This window comes from Phalaenopsis equestris, unplaced genomic scaffold (genome assembly GCF_001263595.1).
Source record: "Phalaenopsis equestris unplaced genomic scaffold, ASM126359v1 Scaffold000291, whole genome shotgun sequence".
In the NCBI taxonomy this organism is placed as follows: Eukaryota; Viridiplantae; Streptophyta; class Magnoliopsida; order Asparagales; family Orchidaceae; genus Phalaenopsis; species Phalaenopsis equestris.
Genome location: NW_018164733.1, coordinates 184,937 through 200,200, shown reverse-complemented (window position 1 = coordinate 200,200; position 15,264 = coordinate 184,937). Strand labels below are relative to the sequence as shown.

At 34.4% G+C, this 15,264-nt stretch overlaps 1 protein-coding gene across 1 annotated transcript; it reads right to left on the bottom strand.

Annotated features, from left to right (window-relative positions):
• Positions 1-433: 433 nt before the first annotated feature.
• LOC110025125 (ABC transporter G family member 44-like) lies at positions 434-10,925 on the bottom strand. Its single transcript, XM_020725413.1, has 23 exons — positions 10,582-10,925; positions 10,174-10,294; positions 10,000-10,088; positions 9,819-9,903; positions 9,550-9,709; positions 9,381-9,457; positions 7,854-7,907; positions 7,197-7,287; positions 6,780-7,081; positions 6,166-6,447; positions 5,762-6,078; positions 5,286-5,446; positions 5,004-5,107; positions 4,529-4,685; positions 4,139-4,440; positions 3,706-4,038; positions 3,332-3,622; positions 3,140-3,223; positions 2,908-3,041; positions 2,314-2,541; positions 2,046-2,217; positions 1,695-1,961; positions 434-730 (listed from the first exon to the last, which is right to left on the bottom strand). Exons 1-23 carry the CDS (start codon positions 10,881-10,883, stop codon positions 473-475), a joined length of 4,371 nt encoding a protein of 1,456 aa, XP_020581072.1. The 5' UTR covers positions 10,884-10,925; the 3' UTR covers positions 434-472.
• Between the last annotated feature and the right edge of the window lie 4,339 nt (positions 10,926-15,264).

The window sequence follows — 15,264 nt, the reverse complement described above, 5'->3', positions numbered from 1 at the left end:
GCATGATTCACAATGAACAAATTAGGATCCAACATCACCTACTAATCTTTGCTTAAACAATTAATAGCCCAAATATCTTATTTATTTTTAGACATTAGTTCTAGCACATTCATCAATTTAAGTTTAACGATTTGTCAAAAGTAAGTGTTTTTTTTCTTTTTTTTTTTTCAACGCTTTGGGTATTTTTGTGATAAAAAAAACAAAAAAATAAAATTTTTTTTTTTTTTTTTTTTTTTTTAACGCTTTGGGTATTTTTGTGATAAAAAAAATAAAAAAAAAAAAAGAAAATTAAAATTTAATAACAACCTTAAAAACCTATTCAATTCAAATTTTTACAATTTCTATACATCATATATCATTATTACTATAAATTAGAAATTACAAAAAAACAAAAAATATTGTGAACAATCAAACCATTAAAAGGCTATCTGCTTCTCAACCAGATCAAGAGAAATTTATTTTGCAAGCTCGGCTATCTTTTCTGGAAATTCAGTACCTTGATTGCAGTTCCAAATAAACCAGCAAAGAAAAATGCAAATCCGACGACCATAAATGCGGCGAAACCTAGGAAATCATGCCGATATCCGAAATAACTCCTCAAAAACTCTGCCACTGTTTCATTTGTGTCTAATGGTTCATTAACATCTCCATATTGTGAAGTAAGCATTCCATACAATGTCCAGGCAACAGGGCAAGCCCAATAATACCAACTCCACCAAACAGGCATTCTCTGCATCATAAATGAATAAAAATAATTAGTAAAGAGTCAAATGCCAAAATAGTCCCCAACTACTTTGTGGCGTCATATTAGCCTCCAAACTCTTTTAATATGAGCTAAAATAGTGTGTAATAAAGACAATTTTAGGTCCTATTAAAATGGTCTAAATTGACCATTTTATAGGAAAAAATATTACATCGGGACTCCGCACTTAAGAGTAACGTGCAGAGTCCAATGAAATCACGAAAAAAAAAAATCAAACCGGTAACACGGGAATATTCCTCCCGTGTTTTTCATGTGTTACTGTGTGTTATTCAAGTGTTATTGATGTGTTATTGTGTTATTATAACACCAGGAATATTGTCAGAACACAATAACATATAAATAACATACAATAACACATGAATAACACGAATGAATAACATACAATAACACCTGAATAATACGGGAAATATTCTCCTGTGTTACCGGGAATATCATTGGACTCCGCACATAACTCTACGTGCGGAGTTCTGATGTAAATTTTTGATGTAAACGTGCGGAGTCCAATGAAATCACAGAAAAAAAAATCGGTCCGGTAACACAGGAGAATATTCCTCCCGTGTTATTCAAGTGTTAATGTGTGTTATTCAAGTGTTATTGTGTTATTATAACACCAGAAATATTTTCAGAACACAATAACACATGAATAACATACAATAACACATGAATAACGCGGGGGGGAATAATCTCCTGTGTTACCGGGCCGATTTTTTGTTTGCGTGACGTGATTTCATAGGACTCCGCACGTAACTCTACATGCGGAGTCCTGATGCAATATTTTTTTCCTTTTATAGACCTTGGGACTAAAATTGAGCCTCATAAAGAGTAATGTGATCATTTTGGCACTTTTCTCCATCTGTACATATACCATAAAAAATGAAAGCATGAGAGAGAGAGAGATAGAGTGAGAAAGAGAGCGAGAGATTCAACTTACTGGTCTTGGGATTACAAATCCAGAGAAGAGGTTCCATATGCCATAAAAACCAGATGCAACAATAGAGGCCACATGGAAATTGGGGGTCACGCCTACCACCAGCATGCCGTAGAAAGTGAAGTATAGTAATGTGAAATACATAAAGAAGATGTAGCATAAGAGCTTAGAGGCGAACTTAGACGCAGTCCATTCAAATCCAACCATAGAATATACTATGACACTGTATACTACTGACTGAACCAAAACATAAGGGAACTCAACAATAACCTACATGGAAGAAAGTATAAGAGACATAAACACGAAATATAGCACCAACAAGAGGAGAGTTGTCGAGGGGTGCGGCAAACTTACTTGTCCAAAGGCATACGGAAATGGCGAGTACATTCCTGCAGCCTTCTCTCTATAAAAAACCCTTCGCTCAATTGACACAACTGGTCTTATTGATGTAGAATATGATATCCCCATGAATAGAACAGCAGCATACATAGAACCCATTGCATTGAATAAATCTTGTCGTTTTCCTCTAAAATGATTAAGATAGAGAGTAAAATTTATTGTTCTGACGTGAACCTCTGTACAAAGTAGTAGTTAAATCACTTTTATTTGAAAAGGGGCATACCTTTTTTCGCCAAGACCCGAGAAGATTCCTCCAAACATGAAGGCTATCACAATAGTGTACAAGAATCTCACTGTAGTATATGAAGGGTTTCTCCAATATGACAGGCGTTGTTTCCACAGGCAAGCCATGCATTGAGTTGAAAAAGATTGTGAATACTGGGTTTGAAAATAGAGATCAACTGTTCCTGGATGCGGTTTACTAAGTTCACCTATCAGTTTTCGGTTACTCCTGCAAAGCAAATTTCGTTGGAAAAGTTAAAAATAAAGGAATGAAATCTATTTGGATGAAGATTGCAGTCATTTGGGAGCAGTTTTGTTTTTGTTTCTATCTTTTATTTTTATTTTGTTTTCTTTATATTTTGATTTCAAACAAAATATTTTTAGTATGTTTGATTAAGATACGGTTATTTTTTAAAACACCCAAAGTAAAACCAAAATTTATTGAGTGTTTTCAAAAACATATTTATTTGTTTTTGGAAACAAAAATAAAAATATGTTAAAAACACATTCAATGAGCATGTTCTAAGAATAACTGAAAAAATAAAAACAAAAAAAGAAAATAAACTCCAAAGAATTGAGACACTTAACCACTTACTGATACATGTCTGAATTCTTGAATAGTTCACTAAAATTAATGCCTAACTCCTCTTCTTTTTCGGGTGTTGTCACTTCCAACATCCATGCAGCAGGATTATAACCATCTTTAATTTTACCGACTCCTCGAATTTCCTAGAAAGTTAAAATGATTTGGTTTAAATAATTACATTTATTTAAGCATTCACAATAAATAAATTAGAAAAAAAAAAAAAAACATTCTGTTTCACTACCTCAAAATAAGAAATAAGTTGGCAGGAATTTTTTCCTAGTGGTCCAACATATATCTCTTCACCTCCTCTTTTCATAAGGAAGAGCTGGAAAGTTTAGGAATGAAGCATAAGGTCAAGCCAAATAAAATTTTACTTGGTGGAAAAGATGGAAAAATAATATAAAAAAAGATTATTTGCATAGATATTCCTTACTTCGTCAAAAGCTTCAAATATATCAATGCTAGGTTGATGAATTGTGCAAACAACTGTCCTTCCAGTGTCCACTGTATTTCTCACGGTTCTCATAACAATAGCTGCTGCTCTAGCATCAAGGCCAGAAGTAGGTTCATCCATGAATATGATGGATGGATTACCAACAAGCTCAACGGCAATGGTTAACCGCTTGCGTTGCTCAGTGGACAATCCACTAACACCAGGCAATCCAACTAATGCTTCCATCAATGGAGTCAACTCCACTAGCTCTAATACCTCTTTAATGAACATCTGATTTACAAATCTAAGAGTCATATAGCTTGAAATAATGAAATGAGAAAGTAGAAGAAAAGTAAAAATACCAATCGACATACTTGTTTTTCTACCGAGTCAACATCAACAGGTAGGCGAAGCCATGCTGAATAAACAAGAGATTCATAAACGGTTAAATTAGGAGAGTGAATGTCATTCTGTTCGCAGTAACCCGATACACGAGCAAAAGTTTCTTGTTTCTTGGGATATCCAGATATGGTTATATTTCCCTCTATATATCCTCCTAGTTTTCTACCGGCCAGTACATCCATAAGAGTAGTCTTTCCTGCTCCACTAACACCCATTAATGCTGTAAGAACTCCTGATCTAAAGGAACCACTCACGCCCTTTAGTAGCACCAATTTCTCCTCCTCAAAACCATGTATTTTCATTCCCTAGATACATAAATTTATAAGATATCAACATTTATGTCCAATAAAGTGAAACTTTATAGCTCAAGCATTCATTTATCAATTACTGAACAAAAAATGTTACCATGGGCATATCAACTGAGTATCTAATATTGTCAAAGGTGAGTGAAAGCGGTACGAATGGAAGCACCATTCCCTTCATCTGTCTTGCTTGTCCAACATCAGATGCGTACATGGGCGGTTTCTTATAGTTATCTGTATCATATAGGAAACTTGGCTCCCTTTTGGTGGCAGGTGTCTTTGATGCAGTTTGGTGATTAGTTTTCCTCCCATGAATAAATGCTTTTTTGACCTCTCCTTTAATATTCATTTGCTTTTCTATCATAGACACTTCAGACATAGTAGCAGTATGACTGCCTCTGGATACTGCATGAATTAAATAAAATATACTTGAGACTAAAAATGAAAATAGAGTTCCGTTTTAAGCTGTGTGAAATTGTTATGAATCCCTTACATTTAAGAAAGGTTAGAGCAATAGTGAAAAGGAAGTTGAAAAGGATAACATATCCAATATTTGCTGCTACACCAATCCAGTACCATTTTGCTTCTAGAAACATTCCGCGAGCTTTCAAAATATTGAGGCCAAGCGTCTGATTTGTTCCAGGCATGATCTGCAATAGAAAAATTAGATAATAAGTTATTGTTCGGTTCTTTTGTTCTCATATTATGAGATTTTTATACTTGCTTGGCAGTTCAAGATGGAAAATATTAAGATAAAAGGCATTTCTTCTTGAAGTGCTAAACACTTTCAAATTGCAAAACATCCCTTCTGTTTTAGAAGAATCAATCAATCGAGGTCATAAAAAATGGCTAGTTTCTGCTCCATAAAAGTCAATATCTTGCAACTTAGGAAGAAGTGTCCAACATCCACAGTAAAATTTAGTTTTAGATATATTTGGTCAAAATTTTTCGATTAAAAATCATCTTACTTGGCTCCAACTCTTTCCAAGGAATTCATTCACAAAAATAGCATTTTGTGAGTACATGAGAGGTGACATCCAGAATCCCCATATCCACCATTTATTTACATCACCTGCCAAACATAGAGCAAAATGCTTAATGTTGAACGTTACAACTTAATTTATTTAGTTTCATCATCATCAGCTGCCTTATCCCAACTATTTGGAAATGATTTTAGGAATGCTAACTTTTCATTCCTGCTGATAAATTCTTCAAAACTAAATATCAATATCTTTAATGAAATCCCATACCATGCGCCAAGATGTATCCACCAAAAACTACAACCGCAACTACGGACAAAGATGCTATTGCGTTCGCAATGACAAGACTTCGGCCAATTACCGCGACGAAGCGAAATAATCCAGAAGACAACTGATGAACTAGAACAAGCAGTAGATATTGCTTGAAGAATCTGTGCAAGAATATCAAGATGTTATCTCTTAATTATAAAATATGTTGAAGTCCCTTGACAATTTACATGAGGCTATTTTAGTCCCAGAGATTATAAAAAGTAGTAAATTAATCCTCGGACTCTTTTAGTGGAGCTACAATAGTTTTCACTACAAACTATTTCAACCCATATTAAAAGAGTTTGAGAATTAAATTAATTTTTAAAAAGTCTAGGATTAGAATGGCTCCTTGCAAAGAGTCAATGGATCATTTTAACAATTTTCCCATTATAAAATATTAAGGAATCGTAGAGCGTGCAAATGCAGTTAATTCTCACCTTGCTGCACTTGGATCAAATCCTATAACGAAGTAATTGAAGAGAATCCAGATTGCGGCTTCAAAGCATGAGACAGGAATCTTCAAAATCCATACAGGTAAAGCACAGACCCAAGAAGGATAGAAGAGGTAGTCCCTTTGTTTAAAAAAAACAGGCAGCTTGATTACAGTCAAACCAATCTCAGAGAGTCCATTAAACATCGTCGTGATGAGTGAAAAGTAAAGAGCCCCCATGTAAGTCATTCCATCATTTACAGTGTTACGGTACATGTTGCTTCTCAAGAACATCGTCATCACAATCAATGCCATGACCGCAATCTGCAGCAAAACATTTTATTTAACATATTGCGTAAGGGTTTGTGTAAAATTCAAGCTTTGACATTTCAGAGGAGTTGTAAAACTCACTTGCGATGCCCTGAATACATACACAAAGGAGTTCCTCTTCATTAACAACCATTCTCTGTCAGCACAAGCTTTCAGTAGTTCCATCTTTCTTACACCATACTTTGAAGTAGTCAGCGCTGCAGGATGGTTCTTTCTCTTGTCAAATGGAAAAGAAAGATTTCTTCCAAGCTTTTCCCCGACATGAAATGAATGAAAGGCAGTCGCAAATTCTCTTACAGTTACAAATCTGTAAGGTTGGTTGGGTCTTGCCCAATATTGCTCTTGGTCTTTGCTGGATGTGACCTATGAACGAAACAAGAAGATTAACCAGCATCAAGTTGGGATACAAATTAAAGTGTTTAGGTTTAAGAATAAAGAAATGATCTTGTTTGAGGGGCAGCAAGAACAGGGAGGATAGAATCAATGTGAATGAATGCGGGAAAGAGAAAAGGTGTGTTGACTAGAAAAATATTAAAGATTTGCATAAAGTAGAGGTAACAACTTGGGTAACAACAAAAGTGAATGCATAAGGCCCATAAAGCCAACCCCAAATTATTTGTGCAACTTGGTGATGATGATGATGATGATGATGGATAATTAACGAGTTACATGAAAGCTTATTGGGAGTAGCATACTTCTTGCAAGAAGTCAGCGACGCCTTTCCTTTTGGGGCATTTGAAACCAATCCACTCAAAGAATTCAAGCACGTTTGCAGTGGATCCTTGATATACTATCTGCCCATCGGATAAGAGAATTATATCATCAAAAAGCTCATATGTCTCTGGTGCTGGTTGGAGTAGGGAGATAACTCCTGTTCCACCAAGAATGTGAATTGCTTGCCGTATTGCATTAACCATCTGGAAGGTTGTGGAGCTATCCAAACCATTCGAAATTTCATCCATAAATAATGCTTGTGCTGGTCCAACCAACATTTCACCTATGTGATATTTCACATCATTCCGTATCATTCATAGATATTCATTACATGTGTATTAACTGGAAATGATTTGTCAATAAACAAGAGTAGCTTTTCATCAATTTGATTAGTCTACCTGTGGTGACACGCTTCTTCTGCCCTCCTGAGACGCCCCTTAACATTTCATCTCCTAGCAAGGTCTCAGCACAAATATCCAATCCTAGAATCTGTTATTTTAAGAAACAGGGGAAGCTCATTTTAGTTTCTTTTGTTGGATCTAAGAAAGTTGATAGAGTTTCTTTTAGGGCCAATTTGTTTCATTGCTTGAAAGTGTATGGATTTCAAATCAAGAAGTAAGATGCATCTAAGTTACAGTGGCATCTATACTTTTGCAGTAACTAGACTATGTTTTATTTGGGCTACAACGAGTTTAATTTCTACTCACTCTCATAATAGTTTTTTTTTTCTTTTTTTTTTTTTTTTTCTTTTTTTTTACATCTTTTTTTTTACATTTATTTTTATTTAAAAGTAATATTATAACCCATAATCTCAGCATTTTAATATTATTCTACTCTTTTGAAAGGTAAATTTAAATGTGCTTACTAGCCCACAAGAATGAAACTCACTTGTCACCCTTTCTTAAGGAAGATTTTAACATTAAAACTCAATTCTACACGATTTCAATCAAACAAATGCTTGATCTAACTTCTAAAAATGGGATTCAACCACTCCTATCGCTCCCCGTAAAACCAATTGGATCTAAATTACCTAAACGTCAACCACAGGAAGTTACCTTTAGTATGTAATCTGTAATCACTCCATTTTTCTTCCCTTCCATTGCAGCAGCCTACAAGAAAAAGAAACAGAATCTGAATACATCAAACATACTATGCATAAACCATGAGCGGCAGAGAAATTTAGGAATGGAAGAATGAAAATTACAGCACACAGTACAATGAAAAACACAATATGAGGAAAACAAATTTTATCATTTATATAATAGACACTTCTAACTCTAATAAAATCTGATATAACTAAGATGCGTCAGCATGAAATAGGTTAAATAATACTTTAGAAGGGTGTAATATTGAGGGTCCCAAGTTGAGCCCGATATATAATCATCAACCTAAAATCCTAAGCCAATGAACGAGGGTCACTAATAGTATTATATGAATTAAACACTTATTTCTTTTATAATATGAAACTAATTTTTACTCAGATGTGATCTCATAAAAAAATATATCATTTTTATCAGCATCGAGTGCCCCATACAAAGACCCACTCAATCAAATGAAGCTTGTACAAGAGTTACCAACTATCAAACATTATCATAGAAGGCATAAAAATGAATGGAAGCCACATGTTTGATAGTATAAACTAAATGAGGACCGAAGCTAGACCTCATACACCGACAGTCAAATCGAATTTAGCCCAAAAAAGTTTGGTTTATAAGTGACGACAAACCATTTAGTATTTCATAACTAATATATTTTTCAACTATTTGATATTTAATTAAACCGAATATTCTCAAATACCTTGATAATATCCTCTCACACGAGAGCTATCCACTTTGGTAATTGCTACCCTCAAATGGAAGTATATAAACATTATAAAGAATCATGCTATATGGTCTGGCATGGAAGTTAGCAACACTTTATATTTTTTTATCATGATAAAGGCCATTCAATAGACTTGAATCATATGGAATCATCAACTTTGATATTGCTTGTTAAGGAAAGAAAAATTAAAGAAAATTGAAGTTGGACTTAATACACAAGTGGTTAAACTGATTTTCAATTCAAAAGCTTCAGTGTATGGGTACGGGTGAATTAGTTGATATTACTAATATGTTTTTAACTATTTGATATGAAACTAAACCTATAACCCTTGCATGCATCAAACTGTTCTTCAAATAACTGATATGGGCTTAAACTCTGACGTGCCGTAACCACATGAATCATTTGTTTTTAGTCAAAACATCAACTCTAATATCACATCTGGCTCTAATACCTTTCGTTAGACGAACAAGCACCACGGTTGCACATATAGCCCAGTTTACTATTAGTTAAACACCAATCAACCCAAAGAACTGAACCAAAAGTGTCATATTAAAAACTAAACTCTTATTTTACATTCATGTGTGAATATTTCTTACTCTGAGATTGATCTCAACAAATGCCATTTGCAACACTCATTGGAGATGAATGGAGAATGGAGATTCAAAAAGTTGAGCCAGAATCATTGGGATAAGGCTAATGATAATGACGATGATAAGCATTTTAAAGGCAGAAGAAATCAGCAACAATTCTGCTTATCTAACCTTCATAAAGACATCTATGTCAGGATCTGGTTTGATGTTTGCTGCCTTCTCTCTTCTTGCTAGCTCAGTTAACATCTCTGCATTATAGATTCAGGAAAATGAATACAAGTAACTTTTGCATAGAAAAACTAACCAATTTTCCAATTATCTGTATGGCTATTGTACCTACCATACCGAGAGCCAATTCCTTGAAACCTAGAAGAGAAAGACAGTGTTTCTCTCACTGTCAACTCCGGAATATGAACATCATGCTGACTTATGTATGCTGCTGTTCTCTGTGGAACAAACTCATCCATTTCATGGCCATTGTAAGTTACCTTCCCAAAAACCTGCATCATAGTTTCAGGCAGGATCCACATCTTGTAAGAAAAGATTTAAATTACGCTAACCCGCAAAGAGAGTAGAATAGAAGAGAAATTAGAAGATAGGCTTAAGGACCTTAAGATCGGAGCTTAACTTTCCAGCAAGCGCTAACAGCAATGTGGTCTTCCCTGAAGCTGGGGGACCTAGAAGCAGAGTCAACCTGGAGATGATATTTAGTTTATCAAGATGAGAGATTAATCAGAAAATAAACTAAGACAATTACAAATCTCATACGAGTTCATAAAAGGGAAGAGACCTGCGAGGCTTGATGATTCCACTAATATCATTGAGGATTGTTATAGTTCTCTTTGTTCTTGGTAGTATGTGAAGAAAATTTGCAACCGGCTGAAACAAATTAATAAACAAAGAAAAACCATTTCAGCACTTATAAATTTACTGAAGAACACATAGAATTAATCCATTCAATTACCTCGATGGTATTGACAATTGATCTGAAGAAGGAAGGCAAACCTCTGCTGCCTGCATAAGCTTCAGCGCTAATACTGAGTTGTTCATACCTCACCTCTATTGTCGGGAAATCAATTCCTACTCTGGAGTTTACGTGCAAAAATTCGTGTGAGATGGAAATGAAAAGCCGGTCATGCTTGTATTCCATGTTGTTCTGCTCATTGTTTAATTCTTATTTTCATATACAAATATATATGAAATGATCCTACTTAATTTTTGTCTATGAAAAAAATAAAAAAACTGAGAATACAGAAACAAGTGAAAACATCCTTATTATTATTTTTGTTTCAGAATCCCAAGAAAAAAATCGCTCTGAAACATTTGTTTCATCGTTCGTTTCTTATCAATGCTCTGCTTCTATGAATCTTACTTGTCGATTCGATCCTTGAGCCTCCGAAGAAACCCCTCGTGGTCTTCAGCGGCAGCTCTCATCAGCCTGTCTAACAAGTTCTTCCCCTCATGAAACCCTAGACTCTGGATGCTGATCTCCGTGGGATCTTGACCAATGTTGAGGATTCCCTTCCTCATCCTGTTCCAGCTCGGAAGCCTCTCGAGAGCAGCCCATTTCAGTGCCTCCTCGTCGTCTTCGCTCTTCATACAACTAAAGAAGCTCGCATCCCCTTTCCACAGTTCAGAGCTGTTCATGCTCATAGACCAGTAAGCTTCCCCCATAATGATTGAGGCCACTACAACGAGCAAGACGAAGAAGCGAACCTGTTTAAATAGAGCGAGCGAAATTCGGCGCTAATATTAGGATTAAACTTTGTATTAGCATAAACATAAAAAAATATATATATCACTCTTAGGAAAAATTATTGCATATACGTTGTCATACGGTTGTCACATCTACACCGTAGATCACGGTGATCTATGATCAGGAAGTAATTAAAATCTTTAAAAATAAAAATAAAAAAATTGGACACCGTAAATCACTGTGATCGGACACCGCATGCATCTCTGTATGCGGTGTCCGCATGCAATAATTTTTCCACTCTGACCGTTTGGGGCAAGTTATAGGGTGCGGCGGCCGCCGTCTCATTTGAATATCACGTTCACTTTAAATTATTGGCGACGCGGCATTTGAATATGGTGATTTCTTTAATACCTTCGCAATCCGGACTCCCCCGCGTCCTGCGTATGATTATCACGATTTGGGTAAGAATTCCTGTGATGTCTTTCCCAGATCTCCCTCGCCCTCGCCTTTTCAAGGAGAATCAATCATCTGCTCCTTCACTTTGACGGAGATCGGCGCACATAACATATATATTTTCGACCTCACACTCTCGCCCTACCCGATATCATTTTCCTTCCTTCCCGCGAGTATGTATTCGACCCTAGCAGCACTTCCTCTTCATATGATCGTTTGAAATGAACAATTGCAATTTTATGTTTCGGAATGTTGGATTTTCAAATATGATGGGATTATTTGAGAGAATAGAAGATTTCCTGTGACATTTTTTTTTTTTTTCAATTTCTTCTGATACTCATGAGAGTGTGAGAACTGTATGTCATCTCTTGGAACTGATCTGTGATGATTGCAGACTTCTGTATTATATATTTTTGTTCTCATTTTAGTTCAGCTGCAAACAATTTTATCAAACAGGGGCATGAAGATCATTTATACAGCAACAACTATCAATAAGTTATTCTGAATAAACTGTCCCAAACAGACCCAGAGTCATACCAGTAATATCAATTATTTTAAAATTTAAATAATCTTACGCAAAAAAATTTGATTTGACTGAGACAATAAAATATTATATAATTAAGTATCACAACGCATAAATAAATAAAAACTTTGTGATGTGAAAATCTTTCATTTTTTAAGCATTAATTTAATAATTAGCATTGAGAATAATAGGGAAGGTGATATAATATAATAGCTTCTCATATTGATAGATATAGATAAATAAATATGTATTATTTGAAGATATCAAGTCTTGATCATTCAATATTTATTATAGATTAGGACAATTCTTATTATAATTTGCCAGAAGATTACAACCGTTGGACTTAACGTTGAGACATATTCAAAGTAACTTTTACATACACGCTTTAAAGTAAGACCAAAAAATTTCAATCCCAGATGGAAAGAAAGAGTCTTGACCCATTTTCTTTTCATGAATTATTAATATTAAAAAGGACTTATATAGCCGCGCATCAGCTCCTCTAACTCTTGAGAATCTGTAATCCAACAAGGTTATATAAGACAAAACTGAGGAGAAATGAGATTTAAGAACTGCAGGATTTGAAGTTCCTTTTTTTTTTTATTAGAATGCAACTAATTTAAAGAATAAATAAGCTTCATTTCATATTTATTTTATTTTATCTTTTTCTTGGTGAGGAATCGCTGGTCGAGATCGAATTCATAGAGGTATCATGTTTGTTGCCTCAAAGTAAGAAAGTATTTGTTATTAGAGGGTAAACGGACATTCCTCGTTAGGGGCGTTAATCATTATTGTTTGTGGTATCTTCATAATTATTTCATAAGATTGTCAGTCATATCTTATTTCTTCGATTATTTAACTACGCTGCATTTTTTTTATTGCTCCTAATGAACTAACCAACTGTCTCAATGTATTGATCCGAAATTTCTGCATATTTGAATTAATCATTCAAATATGATATTTTTTTCTTGCAATCTCTTGGTTTGAAACCATATGTGAATTCCTATCATATCGTAAGCTTATGTGAAGTAGCATATTTCTTATATATTATACCTGTGAAAAATATTAGACGTGCTTGTGTATGATGATATGTAGGTCAATGAGATACTTTTGAATTTTGGCTAGTTAGGCTGACGGGTCTATAGAGTGACGACTCTACAGAAAATTGCTTGATCTCCTAGGGTTAGTATTTGACCTCCCGGTTTCAAGGTGTATTTTAAATCTGACCATATAAATACAAATGAAAAACATAATAATAAAAAACTTAATTGCATGTTTACTTATTATATATTTGGTTTACCACTCTCCTTCGCTTCATGACGTTATATCTGCATGAAGTAATCACCACTATTTGTTGTTCATACTGCATGCATCATTTTTTTTGTTGTTTATGATTTAAAAAATAACAATTACTTATTAAATTTCTTAGTCAAACTCGTTCTTTGATATTTTTTCGTAACAGGTTCTATTCAGCCACAAGTAGGATCATTTTCATCAAAGCAGATTTTTTAGTTTTAGTATCCCAATATTAGTATCTTTTTTTAGTATTTGTTTTAACTATTATATTTTTCTTTGTTGGGTCTAGATACTTGTTCCATGTCAGCATTTCTATTTTGGTTCCAGCTAGTTTTTTATTATCAGTTCAGTTGTATCACTAAACTTTTCAATATTAATAAAATTTATTTTTCTCTCATTTAATTTATATGCAAGTCTTTCTTTGAGAATACAAAACAAGTTTATTTCATTTCATCATACCTTGCGTTGTTAGGGTGTACTGCTGTCCAAACCCGGGGTGTGACAGAGAGGTATCAAAGCATGCATTTGTACTTAATCTTTCTTGACTTTTCATCTCATATCCCTTGACTTCTTGGGATTTGTTAGAGGAAAGATTATCCTTGTAAGTTAATAATTCCATCAATTTTAATTTTGCATATATTTCAATTGTTTAGAATGGTTCCGAAAAGAAGAGGCACTACAATTGCTCATGGAAGAGGAGTCCAAAGAGCTAGCATAAATGAGGTGCCTCCTAATAGAGGTTTCCGCTCCTCTAATCATCGTCGTGCTGATCCAACTGAAACCAACGAAACTGCTGGAGCTCAAAATCTCAGCACGACAACTCTCGTGGAGGTAGTAATACAAAATTTTATCCAAGTGTAACAAGCTAACGTCGCAGCCCAAATCACAAAAGCTAACGTCGCAGCACAAAATTTTATCATGAAGGGAATTTGACTACTTGATTTAATTAAGGAAGCTATGAACCACATCTCGGTGTATCCTCATGTTTAATGTTTCAATCGATTTGTGAATTAAGGTCAAGTATTTAGTTTAATCATTCATTTGAAAATTAGGTAGAAGAACTCTCACCTAGGGTGTGCTCCTAAAATTTAGAAAAGCTATGCTTCTAACTTAAGCTTGAAATGATTTAAGGTGTTTTATCCTCAATGAAGTGTTTTTTAACTAATCCTCAAATATCTTCAAGTGTTTTTTCAAATAATTAAATCAGAAATTCTCATTTTAAATCAGAAATAATTAAATCAGAAATTCTCATTTTTGACTTAACCATTGATAAGAAAAAAGATAACAAAAGCAAATCAAAGGAGAATGAGGCCGACCCACTGCTAAAAACAAAAAATCAGTTAAGCAAGGGGCAAAAAAGCAAGTGAATCGGCCTAAAAGCGTTTAAATGCATTCAAAATAATAATCAAATCAGTCTCAAAAAGTGCGTAAAAGCCTCTAAAAATCAGCACTTAAAAAGCCCAAATCGATGCATAAAAGCCTACAAAATCTTCTCAAATTGACACAAACATAGAGCAGAAAATAGTCATTTAAAATTTCGATGGTATATATATAAAAGTAAAATTTTGTGTGTTAGACATGCGAATGCAAAAGAATTGAGTAGTACCCATGGAAATATCCAAAACAAATGATATGTCAATCCTCAAAACAGCGGGAAAGGAGGTCCAAAACGGCATTTAAAATCTGTCCAATCAGCTTCGTACCGAGCCCAAAAAAGAGCATTTAAATCCCTCAAAAACAAAATTTTGATCCATTTGAAAGCCAGCAAATAATCAGCCTTCAAATGGGCATTCAAACTCTTCAACCAAAAAAACAGTAAGTATTCAGTTCGAACAACACATTTGAATCCTTCCAAAAATACAACATTTGATCAACTCAGAAAATCAACATATAACCGGCCTTCAAAAGAGCATTTGAACCCTTCCAACAGTAGGTATCTAACCCAAAAATGCAATTCATATATGAGTAAAGTGACAAATGCGTAAGAAATGAAATCCATTTGTTAAGGACATAAATATGTGAGAATTGGATTGTATGTGTGTAAATCATCCAACCTGACATATGCAAACAAATGAGCTCGGCAGCGATTG

Bases quoted from the DNA above. Each gene is read 5' to 3' on its own strand.
- LOC110025125 (XM_020725413.1), bottom strand. From the start codon at position 10,883: ATGGGGGAAGCTTACTGGTCTATGAGCATGAACAGCTCTGAACTGTGG. The intron at 6,448-6,779 runs GTATGCTACTCC...TTTCGTTCATAG, and splicing joins TCGCTGACTTCTTGCAAGAA to GTCACATCCAGCAAAGACCA. The intron at 4,686-5,003 runs GTAAGATGATTT...TTTCTATTGCAG, and splicing joins TTGGAAAGAGTTGGAGCCAA to ATCATGCCTGGAACAAATCA.